The sequence below is a fragment of the Rhagoletis pomonella genome, unplaced genomic scaffold (assembly GCF_013731165.1).
Source record: "Rhagoletis pomonella isolate Grant_MI unplaced genomic scaffold, Rhpom_1.0 Rhpom_scaffold_00008, whole genome shotgun sequence".
In the NCBI taxonomy this organism is placed as follows: Eukaryota; Metazoa; Arthropoda; class Insecta; order Diptera; family Tephritidae; genus Rhagoletis; species Rhagoletis pomonella.
This window is the reverse complement of record NW_023458562.1, coordinates 47,451,257-47,477,344: the sequence shown is the minus strand read 5'-3', so window position 1 is coordinate 47,477,344 and position 26,088 is coordinate 47,451,257. Positions and strand designations below refer to the sequence as shown.

The following is a 26,088-nucleotide window of genomic DNA, read 5'->3' as shown; positions in this document are numbered from 1 at the left end:
GTTACTTACATAAACATATGTATGTACATACGTTTGTAAGAAAATAATCGCTGCTACTTAAAAGGAATTCACTTGGAGAAGTACAAAAGGCATTAGGGAATTCCGCGTAGGTTGGGCAGATTTCGCGCTAAAATTTTTATAAAACAACCTTGAAACAGATTCAGTTAGATGGGATTTTATTCTTTGTTTTAATACACGTCATTGCATCGTGTTTATTTGTTGTTACTTGGCCGAAGTTAGTTACTTAGAATCTTTTACTAAACAGACATATGTACATAGCATGGTAAGGTTTAGGCCGAACTTTTCATTGCGATTAATTTTGTGTTCCAACCAACGGATGGAAATTAGTAGTTTTGATCATCGCTGTCGTAGGTTGGCTATTTTTTTTTTAATCTAAGTATTCCCTTTTTCCTTTGTTAATTCTTCTGGCCAGATAATTCTCAGATTCGAACTTAAAGCCATTGGAACAATAGCCCACTAACAAAAACATTCGACTAACGCGGCCAAAAACTAAGTATTTCAAATGTGCCCAAAATGCAATTTACCTGGAAGCTCACGTCCATACATACATATTTACGCAGTATGTTTGCATAAATAGTGGCTCTTCTTCAGCTGCGACTATATAAATGAGCATATGTAGTTGAAATAATTTTCTTAGCTTGCCAGCACTCGAAATTCAAACAAGAAAATTTCTACGAATAACCTGTCACTTGAAGTTTTCTATACAATTTTTGTACAACTTTAATTGAATAAAATATTTTTAATACTGTGGGTATTAAAAAAATAATACTAATAATGTGATTTCTTTGGAAGCTCCCAATTTGGTAATGGCTCATATTATTGCTTCGAGGTAATCTTTAATGAAAAAAGAATAGCCTTGGTTTGAAATATTTGAAAACCACCTAATTTTTTTCTTGATATTTTTTATATATATTTAAAATACAATAACCTTTCATAGCATAATTTTATTGAGATCGAAGCCGTTTTTAATGAAAAGTTTTGTGGAAAACCTTTTTTTTAATTACTTTGAATTTAACTTTATATTTAATATTCTTTTTTAAATAATCGCAAAATTTTAATAAATTTTTAGTACAAAATACTTTGCAATAGTTTGCATTTGATACTGTTTTTTTAATTTTATGAGCTGACATTTTATTTATGTAAACTTAAAATGACAAATAAATATCCAAAAATAATTTCTGCAATTTTTTGATGTTTTTTTTTAATTAAAGTTTAATTTTTGCCGTTTTTTTTAATGGGTACCAATTTTATTAATACAATCAAAAATATATTCTCTCCGTTTTTGATACTTTTTCATGCACATGCGACATTATTTGCTTAGAATTTTTGGAATATTTTTATTTAGAAGTCAACTTAAAAAATAATAAAAACTGGGTTATTTTTTTTATTTTTGGGTGTCTTAGTAAAAATCCAATAACTAAATTTTCAATATAAACAGTTTTCTAAAATAAAAACTAGTTAATTTAACAAAAAAAATATAATTTTTTCAATAATGATAATTTTTTGATTTTGTTTTACTGGTTTTAAATTGTTATTTAAATGTTTTGCCGCTTATTGTTTGCTTCGAAAATAAAACAAGTTTTTGCCTTAATAAAAAAATTAAACAACAATGTTTATTTTCAGTATGATTTTATACTTGGAATTTGGAGAAAAAAAGTTGCTTATAATTTTCGCGAATAAATTTAAATTGTTTGATACACTGCGGAAAAATAAAAAAAATTATATATTTATAAATTTTTGATTTTTGAATGAATGCTAGTTTCGTTAAATTTTCTGGCAAAAAGAAAGAAACAACACATTCACTTTTTTTTGTTTAACTGAAAAGATTTTTTTAAGTAAATTGATAAATTTAAAAAAATATATTTGCATTTTGTATTTTTTTTTTGGAATTAAAACTTAATTGAATGAGATTAAATGAAAAGCAGACAAATAAGTTTTTATTTCGTTTTCGATATTATATTTTTTCCATAGTATTTTAAATGTTGTTATAAATTTTTTTTTTTAATTTTATATACGGACAGCAAATCGAATTTATAATTTTTTATGTATGCAAAAATAATTGCGAACGTTCTTAATTAAAATTATTCTTTTAGTAAAAATTAGGCGGTATACTTTGGTTTGAGCTTTTACTATTATTTTTTCAGTTTTTTGTTTAATATTTTTGAATTTACTCAGAGGTAAACTAAATTTAATTGTTATATACATACATATGTATTAAAAAAAATATATATATTCTTTTAACAAACATTTGATAGTTATGCTCATAGCAAACAAATTTTGTTTATTTTTCTTATAGTTTGTCGTTTTGCTAAAAATTTTCAATTTGTTTAATCTTTTATTACTATATTTTTTTAATATTCCGTTTCATGTTTTTGAGTTTACTGGGAGGTAAACTAAATTTGGTTGGTAGATGAATATAAAATTTAAAAAAGTTATTGATTCCAGTTTTTTAACAAAAATGTAATAGTTCCGCTCTTTCTTATTTCTTTGAAGTTTTGCTATTCAATTAATTTGCCCTTTATTTTCAATTAAAATGAATTTTAAGAAATAAAATTTAATAAATATTTAAAAATTTGTTTTTGTAGTTTTAGCAAAGTTGATCTGCTTTTATTTATTTTTATATTTATTTAATTTACGTGTTTTCTCACATATAAACGTTATTGATATTTACAAATTCTTATATTAAACCTTACTTTTTTTAAATTAATTTCACTGTTTGATAAATGCCACTGAAAATAAAAAAAATTTTGTGTTTTTTTATAAAAATTAAATTATTAAACTAACTTTCAAAGAGAAAAATTTGATATTAATAAAAAGATAATTGATTCAAGTTTTTTCAACAAAAATTTAATTGTGATGCTATTTTTTTTCTTTGTAGTTAAACTTATTTGATAATTATTTGTTTATTTTTATTATTGTTTTAGTTTTTGTTTATTATATTTTAGAGTTTATATTATTTTGTTATTAATATTTTTGCTTATTTTGTATGTTTTTTTTTTATAACAAAAATTTATAAGTTATAAAATATTTTTTTTTTGTAGTTTCGCTAATTAATTGATCTGCTGTTATTTATTTGTTTTTGGTTTTTGAATTTAGCTTAATTTAAGTTTTTTCCTAGATAAACTTTGTCGATATATAAAATATATGATTTTAAATCTTATTCTATTAAGTTAACCGGCTACTTAAAAATTTTAATATTTATAAAATTTAAATGGCTAAACTATCAAAGATGAAAATTCATTCACTACAACGTTGAGACGTGAAATGCATTTTTTTCTTAACATTTTTATTATGGTTTTATTTTGATCGCAAAACGATAAAAGCCGTTCCTTAATTTGTCATTAAGCACTTGAATTCAGTGCAAACATGTTCTGGAGCATCTAGATGCATTTCAGCATCAAAAATAAAATTTGGAAAATAATGTCGCTTGCATTATTTTGGCGGTTTAGGGGCTCGAAATACTCTTCATTATTTATGTTGATGCTATATATGTGTGTGCGCATATTAGGGTGTATCCCTCTCCATACAAGAAAAATTGATACTGTTTTTTTCTATCGGAATTATAAAATATTATATTTAAAGATTTGCTTGAGCTGGACCGGTAGGAAAATAATTCCCAAAATCGAGTTTTTTATAAATAAAATTAGTTTACATTTTTTTTTTCAAAAAATCACCTGAGATGATAGAAGAGTGTAAGCTTAAAAGGCCTGCATAAAAATGTTGAAAACTTTTAACAACGGTATCAAAATAATGAGATTTGCGATACTACCGATGCGCTAGCACGATATGAGTGACTTGTTCATTGTAGAGCTCTGAAATGGAATAAATAATTCAGCTTGTCAATTGTTACTCCATATTATACGATTTGAAGTATTCGGAATATAAAAAATGCCATAAGAAAGATGAAGCATCGCAGTGTATTGTATCGCAACTGTTTTGAGGGTCTTTGCTTTTTTACGTTATCGCATCAAATACGATATAGTATCGCAGGGGTTATCGCATCTGTTTGAGGCCACCTAAAATCTTTATGTTTTTCCGAAATATTGTGCAGAGGTCATACAATTTTTTTATTTTAATTTAAAACCGCAACTTATTTTCGTGAGGCACCCTAATGTATGCACATAGTTAGTCATATTAATGTAGATATGTATATGCATGCACATAAACAAAAGTATTAACGTGTACGCTTTTTGTGTGCTCGTCACGCTAATCACAACTCTCCGCTATTTAAAAGCATTCTAATCCAGTACAGTTTATACATCGTCCTTCTGCGTACCGCACGCAGGTAGTTTACACATTTTTCGCGATCGCTTTTAACGCACAAATGACACGGCAGGACAATGCGCATTTCTTTACCTTAACAGGGTTTTACCGCACATAACGAAGACTAGGCGGCTTACGCGACTCAAAGCGCTTCGTTTCACATATAAATAGCAGCGCGGGAAACAGGACATTACCATAGTGATCAAAGAAGTGAGTGTGGTTAAATGCTGCTTGTAAAAGTTCAGCAAGTGTTTCACTTTTTCTGTTTCGATAATCCGCAAGGTGTTTCAGTCAAACAACATACTTACATACCTATCCACCATTAAAATTATATGGCAAACTTTGTTCAGTATTGATGTTGGCCTTTGCTTCCAAACAATTAGATGCTTGGTTACAATGCATCACTGGGTAAAGTTTGTCTTATAATGCCATATGTAGCGTACAGCATAAAGGGTGTTCATTTGAGAGTAGTGATTTCAGTGTTAGTGAGATAATACTCGCATGAAGAGGTCAACTTTTGAGACACAGCTTGTGCAGTTCTGTTGACAATCACCTTTGAATCAACACTGGGCAAAGTGTGTCTCGAAAAGTGGTCAAAATGCGAGCAGCGACGGCGGTGAAAAGTGTTATCTATAAGTTGTTTGAGCGGCGTTGAAGTGAAATAAATATTCGAAAAATTGATTTTAAAATTAAACAGCGATTGTCGGTTTAGTCGCTTTTATTTTCAATGCTAGAAATAGTGACTAGACCGAACACTCGTGCTATAATTTTAAAACAAATACAACGGTGGAAAGTAAAAACTGTGGCACTGTGTGAAACTCAATTAGCTATTTGCGTTTAAGCGAAGCAATTAGCTTCTTTGGTAGCTTAGCTTTAGATGATCGATTTTCTCATAAAGCTAGACAACCATTGAAGTTCGTTGTCTCGAAATCACCTGGGTGCGCTGGTTAACTTTTACACACAAAAGTAAAAAAAAAGAGAATGTTATATGCTGTGAAAGTCTAAGAGTGAAGCGTGCTTGTGCGTTTTTTCGATGAAAGCTCTTTTCATGTGTGTAATTTGAATTGGAAGTATGTAGCTTTCGTGCGCGTGAAAAACACCGTCAAAGGAACGATCGTTGTGATATGCTTCTTAATAATCATATCACAGTGATTTTCCTTTATATGGCGTTTCTTCAAAATCCACAGAATTTTATTGGGCGCGATTTCAAGTGATTTTTGTAATTTTTTTTGTAACCAAACGCCATTTAAGTACAGGAAACAGTTACAGTGATCTATTTTTTTATATTTGGATATATCACAGTGGCTGTTCCTTATATTATAAATCGGCACATCAACTTTATTTTTTGCAAATAGCTGAAGTTTTAAGCTAAATTTTTGAAAAAATACAAATGTGCTATTTTTGTTTCTTACAAGAGCGAATACTAGCGAACGTCATTAATGTCAAATTTTGAGACACAATTTGTGCAGTTCTGTTGGTAATTTTTCGGCAATCAACACTGGGCAAAGTGTGTCTCGAAAAGTGGCACCACAAGCAACGGATGTAAAAAAGTATAAATTGCAAAATTAGTGTTTGATTTCATCATAAACTTAAAAACCCTTTCAGCGCCTTGTATCGAAATTCCCTTTGGTGCAGGAAAAGAATGAAGTGTACAATTAAATGTAAAAAGCAATACAATAAGTTGAGTAGTGAAAGTTTTATCAGAAAGCTTTTAAAGTTTTGTGAAGTGCTTTCGTGTGGCAAGTAACAAACTCAATCAAAGGAACGATCGTTGTGATATGTTTACCTTCGTTTATAACCCATATCACAGTGATTTTCTTTTATATTGAGTCTGTGCAGAAGCAACTGAGTTTTTAAGTTTAATCAAGTGTGAAAATTGAAATTCGAAATTGATTGCCATTTAAGTGCAGGGAACAGTTGCCGCGATATATTTTTGTTTATGACTATATATCACAGTGGCTGTTCTTTATATATTAGATTGGCTTTTCAACAAGAAATAATTTAGTGGTGAATAGAAAGAGAAACGAGATAAAAAATGGTTTGAAAGCAAAGAAAAAGCTGTATATCATGAAGTTTAGAAGGCGAATATGCCTTTTATTTGAATGTATTTTTGTGAAATCTTTCGCGTGTACTTCGTTTTTACTAGAGTTGGGAAGTTCACGTGCGTTCGAAGAACTAGGTCATTTAATTGATTGAACCAACTAGTTCGAAATTTAAAATGAGCTATTGGTCCAGGTCGCCAATTTATATAAGTATGCATATGTATTTAGTGGAAGAAAATGCAAAAGGACTCAGCAACCAAAAAAAAATTCAAAAAACAGCAGTAATTTTTAGCCCCTTTAAATGTGCACATTTTATACTTAAATTATGTAGCTGCTAAAAAATCTGAGTAAGAATTTGAAAATTTTGATGAAAATTTATTTTTAAATTTGTTGGAATTGTGTGAGTTTTCCAAAAAACTTTAAAATTTGACTTATATGGTTTATGTTATACATTCAGCAATATTTTTATAAAAAATTTGCGTAAAGAAAGTAACATTTAAAATATTTGTAAATATTTTAAAAGTTATACATAGAAATTAAAGTAAATAGAAATTAAAAAATTTTAGTTGAGAAAAAGAAGTACACGCAAAGAATTTCACAAAAATGTGTTGAAATATTACTATTTTTGAAAAGTGCCATTTTGGCACTTTGTGCCAAATTGAAAAATTAAGTACCATTTGATGTAAAATAGTGCCAAAAATTGCACGGTTTGAGCCAAGTTGGCAGCCCTGTACGTAAATGAACGAAAATTTTAGCCATTTTCCGTTCGTTTCCGGATACAAAAAATTGTATGACAGCGGACTGTCGGCAAAATTTGCGTTTCTCTGCTGGTTGGGTACAGATATAAGATTCGTCCTACTAATATTAGGTCCATTCAACATCAAAAAATTGTTTCGCATTGTTACCAGTACTTACAAGTTTTTACTGGAAATGCATTCAATAACACAAAAAATTTGCAAGATAGAGCGGATTCGTAACCACTTGAGAAAGCTGCAATACTTGCAAGAAAATATTTTACTGGCAGGAATTTCCAGGGGTTAAAAAATAATGTTATGTTTCAAATTCAAATGTAAACGAGGACGGAAATAATCATAAGTTTTTAAAGTTTAACCAAAAAAATCAACGAGTTTTAATCATTGTAAAGCAATTTTAATTTTGACTATACTCACGTATGTTTTTGAACGCCCTATTACAATTTACAATGATAATTATTTTTCGAGTTTAACCAATAAATATTAAAGATAATAATTATTATTGAGATTTATTTTTTAATTAATTCATTCAAAAAACTCAAATGCTATACCAGCATGATTTCCAACGTATTCTTTCCAGAGGTAGCGACACCTTAATAAAGAGAATAAATCCCAAAACTTTCAGGTCAAAATTTCATAATAAAACTTAACAATAATTATTATCTCTGAGCGAAAAAAAAATAAAAATCATAAAATAATCATTATTTGTGATCAAAAAAATTATCAAATAATAATTATTAATTTTAAACAAAAAAAAAAAATCTAAAAAGAATGATGAACAATTGAAATCTAATGTATATTGTTTGATTTTTATGAAGATGAGAAATATTCCCAATTAAAAAGAAAATTGCACGACTTAACCATCAGAAAGTGTCAAAATGGCGTAAGTCGCAAGTTTTTACTAGTTTTGCGTTCAATAACTTTTTCTGATAATTTTCTCTTCTTACTCTATATTTTTCTTGTACGCTCTCGCTGCAAGTACCTAATTACAGGAAAAGTTATTGAATGAACGTATTATATAGTAACGCTAAAACGGCTAGATCTATTTGAATTTGTCACACATATGTAGCATATGCGTAGCCTGGGTTAACACAAAGGAACTTTTTTTAAAGAGAGTTGCTACCTTTTAAAAAAATTAAAATCAGTTAATAAATAAGGTAAGTAAATAAAGTATTACAACAGTGCAGATGTCAAACAAAAGAGTTTTAAAGCTATTTGATTCGCAAATATTTTTGTAAGGGGCTTGCCACCTTAAAAAAAAAGTTACAATCGAATAATTAATAAGTTAAATAAAGTATCACAATAATGTGGGCGCCAAAAGAAAAGGCTTAAACATGATTTAATTCAAAAATTTACTTTAATGAAATATTACTATATGCATGTCAAACGGAACAAGTTGAAACAAGGAGTTTTGAAGATGGTGTCACCTGTTTAAAAAATCGAATTCAAGTAAGCATTAATGATAAATCAAATATATGATATGAAACAAAGAGTGTTGTATTTTTTATTCGAATCCATTTTTTAAAAGAATGGCAGAATGAGAAAGTTATGTATTATACATTGTATACAACTACGAAAAGTAAGCGTTTTTTTATTCTGAAATGGCCAATGGTATGTATTATATTTTTAATATATTCGTTCGCATTCTTGATCATGCAAAACACAAATATTGAAAGTAATGTTTTTATAGAAAAATTAAAAATTGTAGATCTACGGAAGAAGTATAATTTTTACTCTATTTTTTTCTTTTAAAGCTAAGTCATTTTTGAATGCACTGTAATCTTTTGTAAAAGGCTAACCGCAAACGAGTAGCCGAAGGTTATCTGGTTATGTGGTTATATTTTTAATTCAGTTTACAACAATAAAATACACTACAGAATAATAATTTTTAACCAGATAACTTGATAACCAGGCAATTGTGAACAACCACAATGTGTTTGGCAAATGAATTTTATGAGAAGCTTTTAGAAAAAACGTTTTCTAATTTAGATGTTGCCCAGACTAGGGATCGAAACCAAGTCCTACGGCGGGGTAGTACGCACCTCTAGCCACGCAATCTGAGATTGAGCACAAACTAAGTTTAAGGTGAATTGCCAAACTGAAACCAAAGTAAAGGTATTGTATGTAAGCATTTACCAAAAAAAAAAATCGCTTATAGCTTTTGGCCAAGGCGAATTAATATAAGGTGATAGCAGGAGTACAAAAACCAAAATTTACATGTATTTTGTTTTTGCTTTGGTGGCATAAACTGTCAAAATCTGTAAGAGTGTGTGTAGAAATTCAAACAAAATTTTTCAATTTGATATCAGAAGCCGTGCGGCGAAACACATACACAAAATCAGCTGAGCTAGTAACACCACCTTATATAAATTCGCCTTGCATTTTGCGATATACACGAAGCTCTGAAAGTGCTAAAGAATACACTGTGCTTGTCTCAAGCCTCATTGAGCAATTTCTCTGCTTCTATGAATAATGCTCTGGCATTTTAGCTGAAACGTCACTATTATTACACAATTGAATTGCTAAATATTAGTATTTTTCTTAAATATATTTTGGGAAAATTTTATATTTTCAATAAAATTCCCCAAATCTATATAATGGAGGGTGAGTTCAAATCAAAGCAAAAAGTTTGAAATCTGGAGGAGTTAGTTGGAAAAAGGATTAGTTATAAAAGTAACTAAATAATACAGCGACAAAAGCGGAAAAGAGCAACGATAAAAATAGTTAGCGCCGCGTCAGATACATTCTATGTAGGTATGTACATATGTGAATATGTAAAAAAATGCTTGCAAAAAAAATAGTGCGGCAAAGGTGCCGGTACCAGTACTGCTGATGGTTGTTTTCCCCATCAAAGTTACCACGGTTAACAGCTAACGGGTGATTTTTTTGAGGTTAGGATTTTCATGCATTAGTATTTGACAGATCACGTGGGATTTCAGACATGGTGTCAAAGAGAAAGATGCTCAGTATGCTTTGACATTTCATCATGAATAGACTTACTAACGAGCAACGCTTGCAAATCATTGAATTTTATTACCAAAATCAGTGTTCGGTTCGAACACAACAAATTCGACAAATTTTGTTCAGCGATGAGGCTCATTTCTGGTTGAATGGCTTCGTAAATAAGCAAAATTGCCGCATTTGGAGTGAAGAGCAACCAGAAGCCGTTCAAGAACTGCCCATGCATCCCGAAAAATGCACTGTTTGGTGTGGTTTGTACGCTGGTGGAATCATTGGACCGTATTTTTTCAAAGATGCTGTTGGACGCAACGTTACGGTGATGGCGATCGCTATCGTTCGATGCTAACAAACTTTTTGTTGCCAAAAATGGAAGAACTGAACTTGGTTGACATGTGGTTTCAACAAGATGGCGCTACATGCCACACAGCTCGCGATTCTATGGCCATTTTGAGGGAAAACTTCGGAGAACAATTCATCTCAAGAAATGGACCGGTAAGTTGGCCACCAAGATCATGCGATTTGACGCCTTTAGACTATTTTTTGTGGGGCTACGTCAAGTCTAAAGTCTACAGAAATAAGCCAGCAACTATTCCAGCTTTGGAAGACAACATTTCCGAAGAAATTCGGGCTATTCCGGCCGAAATGCTCGAAAAAGTTGCCCAAAATTGGACTTTCCGAATGGACCACCTAAGACGCAGCCGCGGTCAACATTTAAATGAAATTATCTTCAAAAAGTAAATGTCATGGACCAATCTAACGTTTCAAATAAAGAACCGATGAGATTTTGCAAATTTTATGCGTTTTTTTTAAAAAAAAAGGTATCAAGCTCTTAAAAAATCACCCGTTATGAACATGCATACCATGTCTATCGATGCATGGATAAACACAAACATACATACATACATACATATTTACAAAGATACCGATATGCCGAAACAATAAATTGTCTAAACTGCCAATGAATATCGGTTTATGGATATGCGTGCGAAAATGAGTTTGCGTGCGCGATTGCCTGTGGGTGGCTAATTGAACTACGGTAGCACACACACACACATAACCACGCAGACACTACACTTGTACGCACTTAAATGCGCGCTTTTATTTTTGCACATTGCACCCACCATAGATGACCTACTTTGGCTGGTTGCTGAGAAGAAGGTTTTACTATGTTTGACTGAAACGCGTTATTTCATATAATTCACCATTGAGTAGCTACAAAAGCCTCAGTTAGACTTTGCTTGTGGTTTCGGCATGTTTTTAAAGAAATTAACAAAATGCGAGCGCGAGACGCTAAGGGCACAACGGCTCGAAACGCAACTGATAACAGCGCGCGCAAGAGCAGATAAAAGTAATTTTGAGTATTTTGTTTTTTTTTATTAAGAAAAAAAAAGGCTGTGAGTTTGCAAATATTTTAAGGAAGTGGTAAAAATAAAATTGAGGCGTGCGAAGTTCATTTTGGGGAAGACGGTCTTAAAGAAGGAAGGCTTTAAAGTGCATAATCAAAAGCAAAAATTGGAAGAAGATGTGTACAGTGAAAGTTACGGTGTTTTTGAAGACCTTATGATAGCGAATTCGTAGGTAATGGTTTTCGGGTGCAAGCTTTAATAAGCTTCACAGGCGTTGTGTGTTTAAGGGGAAGCTTTTTTTTTTTTAAATTTATTCTTTGCAGGGAATATTGAAATTTTGGGTATATGTATAGCTTTCTTCCTGTTGGAAGCTGAGACAAAAAAATAGGTAATAAACTTTTACATTCATGAGAAATGCACAAAAAAAAATTATGCCAAACTTTTACTAGTGGTTAATAAAAAAACAAAAATCGACACTCGCATCCCGACGGTTGATTTTTAGTTAATTTTTTCCATTTCAGAATTATAGGTTCTAAATATTAACCAAATCGGACCATAAATACGGGTTTTCCAAATATCTCAACATCTGCGCCACGTAGCGTACTAAGTCTCCTTTCATATTGCTTTGTCGTCGGGATCTGCGCCATGTTTGAAGTTTCTAGCTCATCGGGAAGTTGGTTAAAAATTGATTGCAAGATTTGATTACACACTTATACATTTTATATTATAAGCCAGTGACGATCAGAGAGAGCTTTTACTCTGCACTTCCATATAAAATCTACAGAATACTTTTAATAGGTTCTCCTGCGGACAAAGTTTTGGACAATTTGGGCCTGTTCGAGGCACGTAATAAAAGCAGCAACACTGAAGCGCTGATAAAAATTTGCAAGACTGTTGCAACTTCCTAATTGATAAAACGTTGCTAGAAATTCACAGCGAGCGTGATGCTTTATTAATTTGCGCAACACTGCGGTTGTGATTGCAACTCGAACAAGGCCCTTTTATTGAGGAAAATGCTTTCACATAGTGGGGGGGCGAGCAAAGAGCATCGAGCAAAGCGTCGATTTCAAACGCATATGTTTCAATGGGAAAGCGCATAGTGAAGAGCAAAGCGTACATAAACGTTTGTAATTGAAGCTTTGCTCAATGCTAGCTCTTCGCTTTGCTCAACGCTCCACTATGTTTTAACCCTTAAGCGTCCTATAGCAGTGTTGCCGAAAGAGACCGTTTATTAACTGCTAGCCGTATGTGAGTTTTTTCGAAAGCTTTCAAAAACTTGACACACGTGCGGGGTTGCCGCTGACGTATAAAAATATTTACCATCCACTTGAGAAAAATCTACCAAATCTGGAAAATATCTACCAATAATAATAAAGTCCTTTTAATAAAAGCTATAGTTTTGTTATTTTTTTTATTTATTTTAATTAAAACTATAGCCTTTTTTTTTTTTAGTTATTTCAATAAGAATTAAATTTGTTCTTTTATTTAACTAATTATACGGTATTTGAGTCATATTATTGGCATATTCGCAGTTTCCTTCAACCAAAAGCGGATGTGATGAAACCAAAGGCAACAACGAAACTTCATAATTTGAAAAACTTCAACTCGAGTTATTATAAACAAATACAGTGACTCAAAAAAAGCACTTGGTGATTTTTTTATTATTCGCAATATTTTTTAAGTAAACATTTTTGTTGCTTTAACTCCATAAAAATTAAGGATTCAAACTATATACAACATTTAGAAAAATTCAGAAAATTTGCGTCCAAATTTCGAATTTTTTACTCTGAATTTTTAGAACAATTTAAGGTACCGAGTTTTAAAGCAAATAATACTTGAGTATAGCTCACAATGTGCTTCCCGTTGATTTTTTATTTTAATTTTTTGCCGCCAGTCTTTTGTGTTTTTTTCTTTATTTAACAATTTCTATTGATAAAAAATGGCGTTGATTTAATTTTTTTTGCGAACAATCACAGTGCGTCATTACATACCCGTAAATTTTTTTTTTATATGTATTTAAATAATCATTTCATTTCCTCGGGATTCCAGTAAAATGAGTTTTGAATGGAGCACAATATGTTCGCCTTATATCGATATACATTTATGTATATGTATGTATGAAAGCATATAAAAAGTATGTAAAGAAATTTATAATATAAATATAACTACGAAAAATAAATCGGGAACGAAAAATTCAACAAAAATATAACAAAATGAGAAAAAATTTACCTTTTTACCAACCCAAGTTTTTTCTACCAATTTTGGTAACAATTTACCAAAGTGGCAACCCTGCAGACGTGCTTGTGCAGTTTCCATATGTGTTCTATAGATTTTAGGTAGACGTCTCTGTCTGGTCTTCACTCTATTATAAAGACCGCATAGGTCGAAAGCTCTCTTTAGACGATAAAACTTGTTGGCAAAAAAAAGCTATTGAACACTTTATGTCGGAAATAAGGCAGGGTTTACCGTGAGAATAAAAATTAAAGCTTAGTTATTACATTTAAATAACCTAGTATGTACCTTATTTTTATTCTCTTTGTAGGCTTCACTTATGTCGTAAATCCACCAGAAATTCCACGCGTAGCCTTCGGCTCCGGCATGGAGCGTATTACCCTACCGATTTCAGGGTCTGGTCTATCACCATTTATGCGTAAAATACAAGGCGAAGTGCGCGATTTTCCTGGCCCATTTGAATATTACAACACCAAGGGACTGGATAAAAAAGTAAATTGATTAAGAGGGTTTTCTTGCACTGAAGTTTTGTAGCTTTGCATCTCGCGTTCTTTTTACCTCTCCTTTTAGTATCCTTCAACTCTCGGCTTTTCATCTTTTGCAAGCAGACTACCACGCCTACCGCCCACTGAAGTATCGCGAAGCCCGTTCGCATACAACGTTGTGCCAAAGAAGAAACTCAAACAAGTGGCGTGTCCATTCAATGTGGGTACCAAGAGAGATGATCTAAAGAAACTGGTAACACCAAGGTGATTTAATTTTGCTTTTGCCCAACTCAATTATGTATATTGAATCCTTTCTTCCTCCACTTAGCCCAGCCGATTACGCATCTATCAAACCCAAACCCAGCATGAAGATATGCTCTGCTTTCGGTTCTAAACGCATCATTTGGCCTGCAGTTGCGATTATTTGCACGCCAATGAACACAGCAAAATGTTCGAAGTGCAATAAGACACCCATTGGCGATTATTATCATCAATTTCAATTGAATTTGGATATGTGTCGACGTTGCATGAATAAGCAGTTGCATATGCTGAAGCGTTGCTCCACGGATAAGTTCTATCGCGCGCGCATGCACTACGAATTGGATCTATACAAACCGGTGAGGTACTGCGGCTTCTTCCACGACCATCAAGGCACTACGGCTGCGATTCAGCATATGCCCATATCGACGCTGAAGTATAAAATCAAGACGGAAAATTATCTTTACATGTTTAAAAAGTGAGAGGACAAGGGAGAGGAGTATAATTTTATATGGTCTTTTATAAAGATTTGGAAAGCTATGGTTGGTAATAAAGGCATATTTTTAATGCATCGTTGTTTTTAAAGCTGTGTTTGGTGGTTAAATGAAAATATTTATGTACAGAAGAATACTTTGAAATCGATATGAAAAACAAAAATTATTAAGCTTTAAGGGAATGCTTTCAGTTAGGGTTGCCGCCGTTATGGTCTTTTTCAATGAAATTGCGGCATCTATGTTTTTTTTTTTGAAGTGGAATCTTTTATAAGAAAATAGGCAGTATGAATAAAAACTCAGCAATTGCCTTTGCTTTCATACCTTTTACTTAAATTTTGTTTGAATAAATCGAGTAAAAGGTCTGAAATTTTAAGAAAAAGCAATTGCTTATTTTTTTCATACGGTCCAATGCATAGGGCTGCCAGATATCTCTGTTGCCAAACCGGGACACCTTAGGGAGGGCCTCTCGCCCCCTTCTCTTTCATTTCGACGTGCGAAAGGATGTAGTGAAATTTTATTTTGACAGACAAAAAAAAAACATAAAAACATGAGATCATGAGATCATTCCAACGTACGCCAACAAAACAAAACAACTTATCACAACTAAAGCACAGAGAATTTTTCACAATGCATGAACCTTTTTTTATTCTTTATAAAAATACAGTTTATAATAAATATATGAAAAACATAAAAATAAAATTGTTAAACTTTGTGCTAAACTCGGGAAAATTCAATAAATTTGCATACAAATTTGCAACATTCAAATCAGACTTTTTATACAAATTTTTAAAATGAAGTTTTGCAGCCCATTAAATTTCAGTTGATTTTTGGTATTGTTTTTACTGAGAGTTTCTTCCATACAAACTATGTTCGATAATTCTTTTTATATGGAAGACACTGTCAGCAAAAAAAAAAATAAATGCTAAAAATCAACGAAATTTGCCGGCAACTTCAGACTTGCACTTTATTAATTGGCTCAAAAGGTACATTTTCAAAATTTTTCTAAAAGATCTGATTAGAAATTGTGATCTGATGAAAGAGCCTCCCAGCCAACAATTTTGTACAGCACTGTACTTATAAATACTCTAGGTCATGATAAAAACATAGCAAGGTAGAACCGTTCTCTCAATTTGTCGGCCATGATTTTTTTTTGAAGTTTGCCCATGGTGTAATAATAACAAGGTGTTGTCAGTAACTTAACCTCACTTTTTCGGCAGGTCTATTCCGGTCACGCATTTTAAAGTACTAGAAAAGGTACTAATTATTTACTACCTTTAATCCGTTGGTGCATACTATTCAAATTAAATGTAGCAAAATGTATAATTACAGGCTTATAAGCCTTAATATATGTTTGTATCGGCAGCTCCACACAGCTTGGACATATATTGTAACTTTAAAAAAGTAAAAGCCGTAAAATAAGGCAATTTCCTATAAGACTGTACATGATTTTCTAAATAGATGAAAACACATAAATATCGATAATATAAGCGAATTCCGAATTTAACCATGCAGCCACTCTATATCAATAGTTCATTTGGCTCAATATAATGGCAATGCAGCAAAAGTTCCCTGTGGGGAAAATCTCTAGTTCTGAACTGGGGCGCTTCTAGTACATTTAGACCCAGTACTGGTTCGCGATAAATCTCTTTTGCATGCAAGCAACTGGCGAATTTAACATGGCGATGTCCTAGGAAGTGTCAATTGCCCCCCGCTGCATCCCTTTTTCGATAGTTCCGAACTAGTCCTAAATTCTATAGTTCCGAACCAGTTCTGAAATCGACAGACGGATGAAAAAAGTATCATGATTTTTCAATCTTTTTGGTTCTTCAGTGTGTGCGATTTTAAGTTATTTTGGAAGAAATGTGTTTTCAATTTGAAATAAAATTTCTTTGAATGATTGTAAGAAATGTACGTTTACATACCTTTAGCTGTAGCTGAGTTTGCAGATGTACTCGCTGTTATTTCTTAGATTCCAGACGGTCCCAAGATGTTGAAATGTTAACACAAACTTTAGTTTTGTATTACCAAGCTATGAAAAAGCATCTGCGAAGCGCAGAATAGAAGCGTATTTGAACGAAAAAGCCGCCGAACACATATCTATGTAAAGTAAACAAGCCCCCCGCTGCATTCCTTATTCGATAGTTCCGAAATAGTTCTAAATTCGACAAATAAGATCTAGTTCGTTCTGCATCCCTTTTTCTATAGTTCCGAACCATTTCTAAATTCGTCACTTTAGATATCGATTTCTAGTGAAAAAACTGAAATAAATTATTTTTTTAAAAGTACCACTTTTCTCCGATTTTGGACTGGTGGGGATTTAGTTCATATCGGACTAATTCGTTTTTGGCGATAAAGACCTAGTACGGAACTAGAAATTTGATTCACTAGTCCGCGGTTTCCCTGCAGGGTTATTTAATATAAAAAAGCGCCTTTCCATACGATTTCTGGGTACGTTTTTTTTCCATTGATAACCACGATATCTTTTATTTTTCTACTTTTTGAGGACAAAAGCTATACAAATACAGCAATTTTAAATATTAATATTGTTCTGAAAACACCAAGTTCTTTAAAAATCGCGGTAAAACGAATTACTAAAATGGAGTATTTTAGATACTATTTCCCAACGAATAGTAGTATAAAAATTAAGATCGGCAGCACTGAAAATAAGCATGCCGATCTTGTCAAAATCACAACAAACACGTCGCTACTGACAACACCTTGTTATTATTCCACCATGAAGTTTGCCAACATTTTAAAATCATATAAAAGTGAAAATTAAAAATTGAAATTGTTCGAAATTGTTGTTGCTTGAGATAGATAATGAAAATGTGTTTGTGAGTTTGTGAGTAAATCTAAAAATTAAATTGTTTGGAAACGTCAAGAATTTTAAAAGTGACTCTCAGCGGTTCTACCTTACTCAAAATGTATTCAACAAAGTGTGATTGATTTTGACATTGCTCTTATAAGAAACAGGCTATAATGTCAAACTGAAATGAATTCTTAACCCATTTGAAATTTGTTTTTTTCAAATTTGAATTTGTTTACACACAAATTTTTCAAGCAACAAATTTTCTTAATAAACGTGAAATTGTTAAGAGATAAACCGCCGAGGAGAGCAAGTAAGTACATTTAAAGTTGGGTAATAAGTAAACACGTTCGACTTTTCTTAAATATTTAATGTAAGGAAACCTAGATGAAACGGAGCAAAACGTTTGAACGGTGCGCTGTATGCAATAAAAGTCAAGACACGAAAACAGTACGATGTTTTAAACCACCTAGTTGCGAGTTAAGACGGCAGCGTTGGGAAGAAAGCTATGGTATTGTACTACGTGATTCATCTCGCGTTTGTGAAAACCACTTCAAGTGATTTCATTAGTTGTCCGTCCGAATCAAGCACTTTCAAACGAGCTCGTTTATACCCAGACGCAGTCCCAATGCCATACGAAATAACTGAAACAAGTGAGGATTTAGAACGCGATCAGGATACATTTGTTGATGTCCAAACTCAAAGAGGCGACTCTTTAGAATGCACGTTGATAACAGAAATATTTCTTCTTACCGAAATAATTAAAACCATGCAAGCAAATATGGAAGAGCTTAATTTAAAACTGCTCGAAGCAAAGTCTTTAATGGAAAACTATTTTGCATGAAAAATTTAATTTCAAATTGTTAGAGTTAAGCTCACATATAAAATTGGAAACAAATGTAAAATCCTACTTTTATAAGTGTCGAATAATGTTTAGGATAAAAAATTTAAATATAAAAATAAACGCACAAAAGCATAAAACTTGGGCAATTAAAAACAAGAAAATTGCTAAAACTATTTTATAAACAATTTGTTTTATTTTATTGACAAAATATATATATTCCAGGTAATGTAAGTAAAACAAAACTATAATCGAAATAAAAGCCTAGGGCATCAGTGCTGACAAGATACATGCAAAACAAAGGGTTAATTCGTTTGTTTATCCTTTTTGACATAATAGTACCTTAAAAGAGAGCCGCACTGAATTGTCAATCACACCTTGTTTAATACACCTTGACCTTACTATATTTTTATCATGCTCTAGGTTTCATGAAAGAAAAAAATCAGTCATATTTTTCGTTGCTGTGAACTTGTTTCAAAACTTCTGTCTTTTCCTTAATATAATTGTAAAACTCTGTGCACGTCATTTTGAACGTATTTAGGTACCTATACTAATCATCGACTATTGCTTGTGCAAAGTTCAACTATCTCGAAATGTGACTATTTCACAAATTAAACCGGTGCACTGAGAGAAAGAAGTTTAGAATTAAAAAAGCGTGCTAAATTAAAAAAATAATACGCATATGAAAGAGCACCAACCCAACTCCTAGTAAATTTAAGTATACAAATTTTAGTATTTAGTATAGAAATATTCAATTCAAATACGCCCATACTAAAATGAAGCGATTTGCAATTACCGATTGCTTTTTCATAATTAAGTTAAAAAAATATTTAAATTCCATGCTGTTTGTAATGGGAATTGAACTCTGACCCTCTGGCAAATTGTGGCCAGATATGTAAATGTGCATTTAAATGTTGAGTTTGAATCAACACCACGCGTGCGTGTTATGAAAGTATTATTTTTAAATACGAATATTTTTAAACGATAATCAAATAGATAATATCCATGTTTACTAAGCATTATTTCCCTCAGTGAATTCATAACATTTTTCTGAATATTACAACGCGTTTTTTCTCTTAGTGTAGTGATTTTTGAACTTTAATTCAAATTTGTGAAATCAAATCAAAAACCGGGACACTAAAACGAAACCCGGGACATTTTAAGGTTGGACCGGGACACCGGGACAAATAGTCTAAAACCGGGACATGTCCGGGAAAACCGGGACATCTGGCAGCCCTATCCAATGCATGATACAAAAGAGAAGGTAGTTTCATTGTCACTTTTCGGGCGCCATATTAACTACCTGACAATTAAGCAGATTGTGACGTTTCGTGCTACCATACCTAATCCTCAATAATCATTTATTTAGTGTAAAAACTAAATATTTAGAAAACTAAAAGGAAATTTGTCTTCGATCTGAGCAATAACGAAAATTGAACATCATACATCGCCATATTTGAAAAAGCAACCAACTAACTTTTTCTTTGAAATAAAAGACCGGTAAATATGTTTTCCTCCGCAAAAATCAGCAATTATTAAATTAGTTTCTTCTAAAACCAGTCACCGAAAAGGATTTGGATGTGCTTTGCAAAGGTAATGCTTTAATTTCGGTGCTTCATGCTATGATAGATATTATAGTTATGGACGATAGGAGTTACTGCCGGTTGAACTGGCACCCAGAGTTTGGAAGTAAGTAGTTAGAGGGCTGCCCAATGCCTTAAGTGCAGTTTGACTGTCACTGCAAACACGTCAGCCTGGAAGACCGAAGCATACTTCCCCAGACAAAAGTCCAAGATAGAGTCAGTTTTGGAGCCATCATTGAAGATTCGATTATGTGTGATTCCGGGCTCAGTGCTGGTATTAAACCAACATTCAGCCGCAGGGAACTAAACATTATAGAATCTCTTCTACAAAGGTAAGGGTGGCGTACTATCCTGTGTGTGTTCAGATCTCTGCCGCTAGTAATTTCCGCCTTGCCCCACTCAGTGTTATACCAGCATCCATTTCTTTAGCAGCAGTGCATAAAGAGCAGCGCCACGTATTGTAGAGAAAGCTTCAAGACAGCACACGGCAGTAGTTCTTTGAAGTTTAGCAAGCAGACTTCCCACGCTCTTGATTGAGAATCTTCTCCACTATACCACTGACGCATATATAATTATGGGTCTGATCATAGAGGTATAAATCCAGAGGATTTCCTATGGTGACACACCCCACGTTTTGCCAAAGACCCGCTTACGCTGCCAATTCTTTAGAGGTTTTGTGTTCCACGTTAGATTTACACGACAGTTTTGTATCCTGAATTACTTCTGGATTCTTCAGTCTTATAGGAAATTGCCTTACTATACAACATATACCTTTTTAAGAGTTCTAATATATGAAAGCCGTGTGGAGCTGCCGATACAGACATACATATGTATATTCATTTGTGAACACAGGAATAATCTAGCCTATAATAATAAATTCTTAACACACTGTAAAGCGTTTCTTATTCATCATGAAAATGTTTGTTTATTTTATTTGAAGTTTGCAAGAAAAAAACACCGAATCAGTACAGTTTCGTTTTTGAGGATAATAAATGCAGTTTATTTTCATTTTAGCCGCGAACTTTTTGTAAATTTTTTATTCGGTATACATATATTTTTAAACTAAAATAACTTGAGTGCCTAACAAAATATAAAAAAGGAAGGTACTGCCTGCGTCATATTATAACATGAGTCTTACTGATTATTATTATTTTTTATTTCTAAGACTTTCCTTATGTTCTGGATGTCCCATTGAAGCCTGTTGTTGCCTTTGGAAGTGTAATAATTGGGAACGTTGGCCTCAGTGTACTGAAAGTATTACTACCATAAAGTCAACAGCAAGTCATTCAAGAATATATAGCAGTTACTCGGAAGACGTCCCAATGGTTCCTCAGCCACATGATTTTGAGGTGATGGCTGATAAAGTTTAAAGAGTCAAGATAGAAGTGATTAGGCGGTAGTCCTATTAAACTGGAATCATTAAGTCTTAATGTAGACCCAGTTAGACTCGGGGTCCTTTGTGATACCGTATTAGGTTAGCATTTATCCCCTAAGAACTCTAATAACGGAAAACCGATTTGGCATTCTATCCAACTAAATAATGTCTGACAGAGACAGAGACTGCGGAGCTTGTGACATGTTTCTTCCCGTTTTCTTTTTAATGGCGAAAGAATAAGAGCAAGTGCTATGCATTTGTGCACCCGCGCCTTCAAGGCCAGTGGCTGACAATAGCTGCTTCGGAGTAGGGATCTATAATATACAATCTATAAGGCTCCTTTTCACTTTGACTTTTAGTCTGAGATACAGGCCCTGAAAGCACAAGAGGACACCTTCAGCTTTTCAGTACCCATCGTTTCCACCAGGTTTACCTCATTGGAGGACCGGGGAAATGAAGTGGCTGATATTCTCGTCAAAACAAAGGGCTGCAGGAAAATACATAGGAATTTTATAGTTCTACCATGTAGCTCCGTTAGACGAAATTTTTATATGTATGTGAATGCAGAAATAAGCGCAATATTACTAGACTTGCCTAAAATCTATTACTATTAGAATATTTCTCTCTCAAGGGCGCACAGTGTACGATTTGGGAGTTGCGATGGACAAAATCATAAATCTCTCGATAGAAATAAAATAAAAGCATGAACATAATGGCTTTTAAGGAAAAAATAATTCCATTCTATAATCATTACGTTCAACCCCACAAAAATTTCGCTGAAAAATTAGAAAAATATGAATACTTTGCTGGTTTTTGGTTTTATAAACTTTTCTTGAATATTTTCAACCATAAATTCAAATTTTTTGTCAAAAGTTCACTCAAAAAGCTTTTAGATTCTCATTTTTTAAATTGCAAAGTTGCATATAAATTGTAAACTTTTTAATCAGAGTTTTTGGGTATGCACTTTTATAGCCCATTAAATTATAATAGTATAATAAAGTGCAAGTTTTAATGAATTATGAATTTTCCATATAAAAAAATCGTAGAATATACTTTGTATGGAAGGAAATGCGTAAAAAGAAATTGCCAAAAACCAACGCAATTTATAAGCAACTCAAAGCTTGCGCTAGAATTTAATGGGCTATAAAACTGCGTACTCAAAAAATTGTGAAAAATCTGATTAAAAAGTTGAAAACTTTAATGCAACTTTGCAATTTAAGAAATCAGCATCTAAATGATTTTCTAGTGAACTTTGGACAAAGAAATTTGAAATACTATGTTAATAAAACCAAAACCCAATTTTTTTTTTGTTTTTCAACGAAATTTTTTGGGGGTTGAATATAATGATTATATAATGGCACTATTCGAACCCTTATTTTTCGATTTTTTATCTTATTCCTCACGAAAGATTTACGATTTTGTCCATCGACACTCCCAGTGTACGATACACTCTGGAGCGGTTACGGTAAAGTTTTTCCAAAACTTTGACAACCTCTCAAATTACCGACTTTGAAATTGAACAACCTCAGTCGGCCGGTGGTTACTAGCGTTGCCTGAGCGTTGACCCAGAATACAGTCAGCGATATAAGCGCAGCGCCATTTTGATATACTTTCTGTAGTACCTTTGATATCTGTTGTCATAATTTGTTGGTATCCTCAACATTTAGATAGATATCTAAATAAGATTTGGCATAAAGTATTTACCTATTACCTCATGTCGTTTGCGTGCTAGGGCTAAGTGCTGGCAAAGATAATGTAGGACTGTTTTCCATTTTTGCTTCGAGATTACAGCTGCGGCGCCGAGTTAGTGTAGCTGTCCTATATTAGCTGCATGTTCACAGAGAGCCAGTATTTCATTATCGCGGCTATTAGCCTAACGGTATCTTTGCGTCAAGACAATCCTTGCAGTTTTGCAGGCTTGTAGGCTGTTCCTAAGCATTCCGTCCACTCGTGGGACTTTCAACCTTATTTCTATCTTGATTACTCCGAGTAGACAAATAACTCTCTCCGCTTCGAGTTCTCAATGAGTTGCTCCGGCTGTAGCCAACAGAATAGTTCTCTACTTACTGTGTCTGTTTTTAAATTTGAAAATCCAGACTTGTAATCTGTGACTCCTTTGGAATTTGCTATTGGTGAGGCTAGTGTTAGGCGTGCTGCTTGGGGCTATGTGAGAAAATTTATGATTTTTGTAGTTGTTTAAAGTTACTTTTCAATCATCTTCAGGCCTTTTGATTCACCAGCACTTCCGCTTGGATAGTGCTAGCTAAGTTAAATAGTCGGAACGTGAGAGGGAGGGACGTCCAGCATCTCCGGGAAAACCAGTAGAGCTTTCCCCAATTACTGGGCCGTGTAGACAGCTTGGGAGGTGTGTAGTCTGATTGTTTTACAGATTCTGAAAGGAAGACTTCTAAACCCGTTTCGGCTCGACTTCTGAAATATGTTGTTGTTGTAACAGCATAAAAATACTCCAAAAGTTTTAAGGAATGCTGCTGCATGAAGATCCTTGGCCAGATATAAATCTGAATAATTCTGGATATGAAGACCCTTCTATCATCGGAATGACCTCGTAACAGATTGCGGAGTCCACTAAATGCTATTAGACTAGGTACTATCCATCTATTTGGAAATACTAAGACCGAATTTTGAGTCTCACTGTTGGCAGCGATCTCTACTAAAACCATTAAAATCGAAGTAAACATTTTCTCTTACCCTCCTCAGTTACCTTCAAAGCTTGGATATTCTGCGCTCGCCAGTGAAGCGCCTCGTCTAAATCAGTTAACAAAACGATATGATGCATCTGTGGGAAAATATCAAATCGAACTCGAAAAACCGGTAAAGCAAAATTACAAACCGTTTAATAGTGGCGAGAGTTTGGAGAAAAAGCCAAGTTTCGCCACACCTGGGTAAGCAAGAACTTGAACAAATATAAACTCTCTCTCTACCCTTCTACTCATCCAGCCCTGGCAGCTATCCATATCATGAGAAATTGCCCGGATTAAACTATTGTCTTGCCTTCGGTAAACGCCGCATCATTTGGCCTGCCACTGCGGTGTTTTGTACGCATAAAAATTTTGCTAAATGTTTGAACTGCGAGCAAGTGCCGATTGGTGATTATTTGCATAATTTCAAATCGAAAACGAGCATTTGCAGACGCTGTATGCGGAAACAATTGGATAATTTGCGGCAATGTTCGACGAATGCTACAATGCGCAAATACAAGCTGAAGGAATTGAAGGAATTCAAACCTGCTCGTTATTGTGGTTTCTATCACGATCACAGGACCAAAGATAAGGCGTTGCCGCTCATCTCTAGAGCAGAATTGCGTAAGAAAATCGAGCTGGAAAACTATTTATATGGATACCAGCCGGTGTGGGGTAAACGTTGTCTTTATACAAAAAAGTAGGAAGACCACAAAATGTGGAGGGCAAAGGTCACCGAATAGGCGCTCATTGTAACCTATGAGGGCATGGTGGTATAGCACAGGTCATCATACTCTGATGCTAGAAAAATTTAAAAAGGTAAAGAAAAATATATGTATTATGAAATACAAAAGAATAAAAATTATACTCAAACTAATATAAACTAAAAATGTGTAATAATAAATTATAACAATGTGGTGTACGAAAATTTTTACAAATATTGGTTTTATTCGAAAAAGTGCGTGACATCGAATTATATAAGTAAAACAGCGAGCTGTCTCATTTTCCCCACTAAGGGAAAACTGAGGGAATTATTAACAAAAAAGTTCAAATTTAAATAAAATTTCAAGTACTGGTAACTCGAAATCTCGAGCCAATCTGGCAAAACCGGGGACGCCATTGAATTTAAAGTGGTCCACTTAAGTAAGATCAGCTATCAAAGCTTTTGTCCAGAAAAAACGTTCAACACCTAAGCATAGAGTTTTAAACGACGAAAAATTCATTTTCAGAGCTCTAAAAATTCTCCTCTAAATATCTCCAAATTTTGACGTGATACGGATTTTCTGAAAATGGCATCGCAATATAGAGCCCAAAATTAAGTCGACTTGTTTGGTCGTTTAGGTGTGACACTTTTGCCTCCTTACGTGAAAATTTTGCTTAAGCAGCCGACGGTATCGCTTTTGTCTACAAAGTCCGGCAAATTTGTTTGGAGAATATTGAGATAGACATCCTTGATCCTTATTTCTTTAATATTAACCAACGGCACCAAATACCTGGTATACATTGCAGTGGTAGGGAAGCCGAAAATATTTTTTTAGTTCCAGCTCCGGGGAGAAAACAACTGCCCCGATCTCTCCGTAGAGTTTGGAACCATAAGTATCAAGGCGTGAACCTTTAACCGAACCGAAATTTTTCTTAAATGTTTGATCCGAACCGAAAACCAAACAACTTTTCATAAAGGTCTAAAGGTTGGTTTCAACCAATTTCAACAGATAAATTTACCCATTTTTTCATTTTGTTAAATATGGTAGAACATACCATGTTTTTTTACCATGTGGCAATATCAAATGTAATGGCAACCCTTCTCATTTTACGGACACTTGACACTTAGCCTTGCGCGTTGTTGCATTTGCGCGTTTTTTTTTATAAGTGTCGAACCGTTAAACCGAACCGAAACCCGGGTTCAAAGACAAAAAAACCACTTTGACGA

The 26,088-nt window shown here is 33.3% G+C and overlaps 1 protein-coding gene across 1 annotated transcript; it reads left to right on the top strand.

Moving 5' to 3' along the window:
• Positions 1-11,290: 11,290 nt before the first annotated feature.
• Positions 11,291-14,889, top strand: LOC118745201. The gene is made up of 4 exons (XM_036478723.1): positions 11,291-11,387; positions 13,928-14,109; positions 14,188-14,366; positions 14,431-14,889. Exons 1-4 carry the CDS (start codon positions 11,291-11,293, stop codon positions 14,840-14,842), a joined length of 870 nt encoding a protein of 289 aa, XP_036334616.1. The 3' UTR covers positions 14,843-14,889.
• The last annotated feature ends 11,199 nt before the right edge of the window (positions 14,890-26,088 follow it).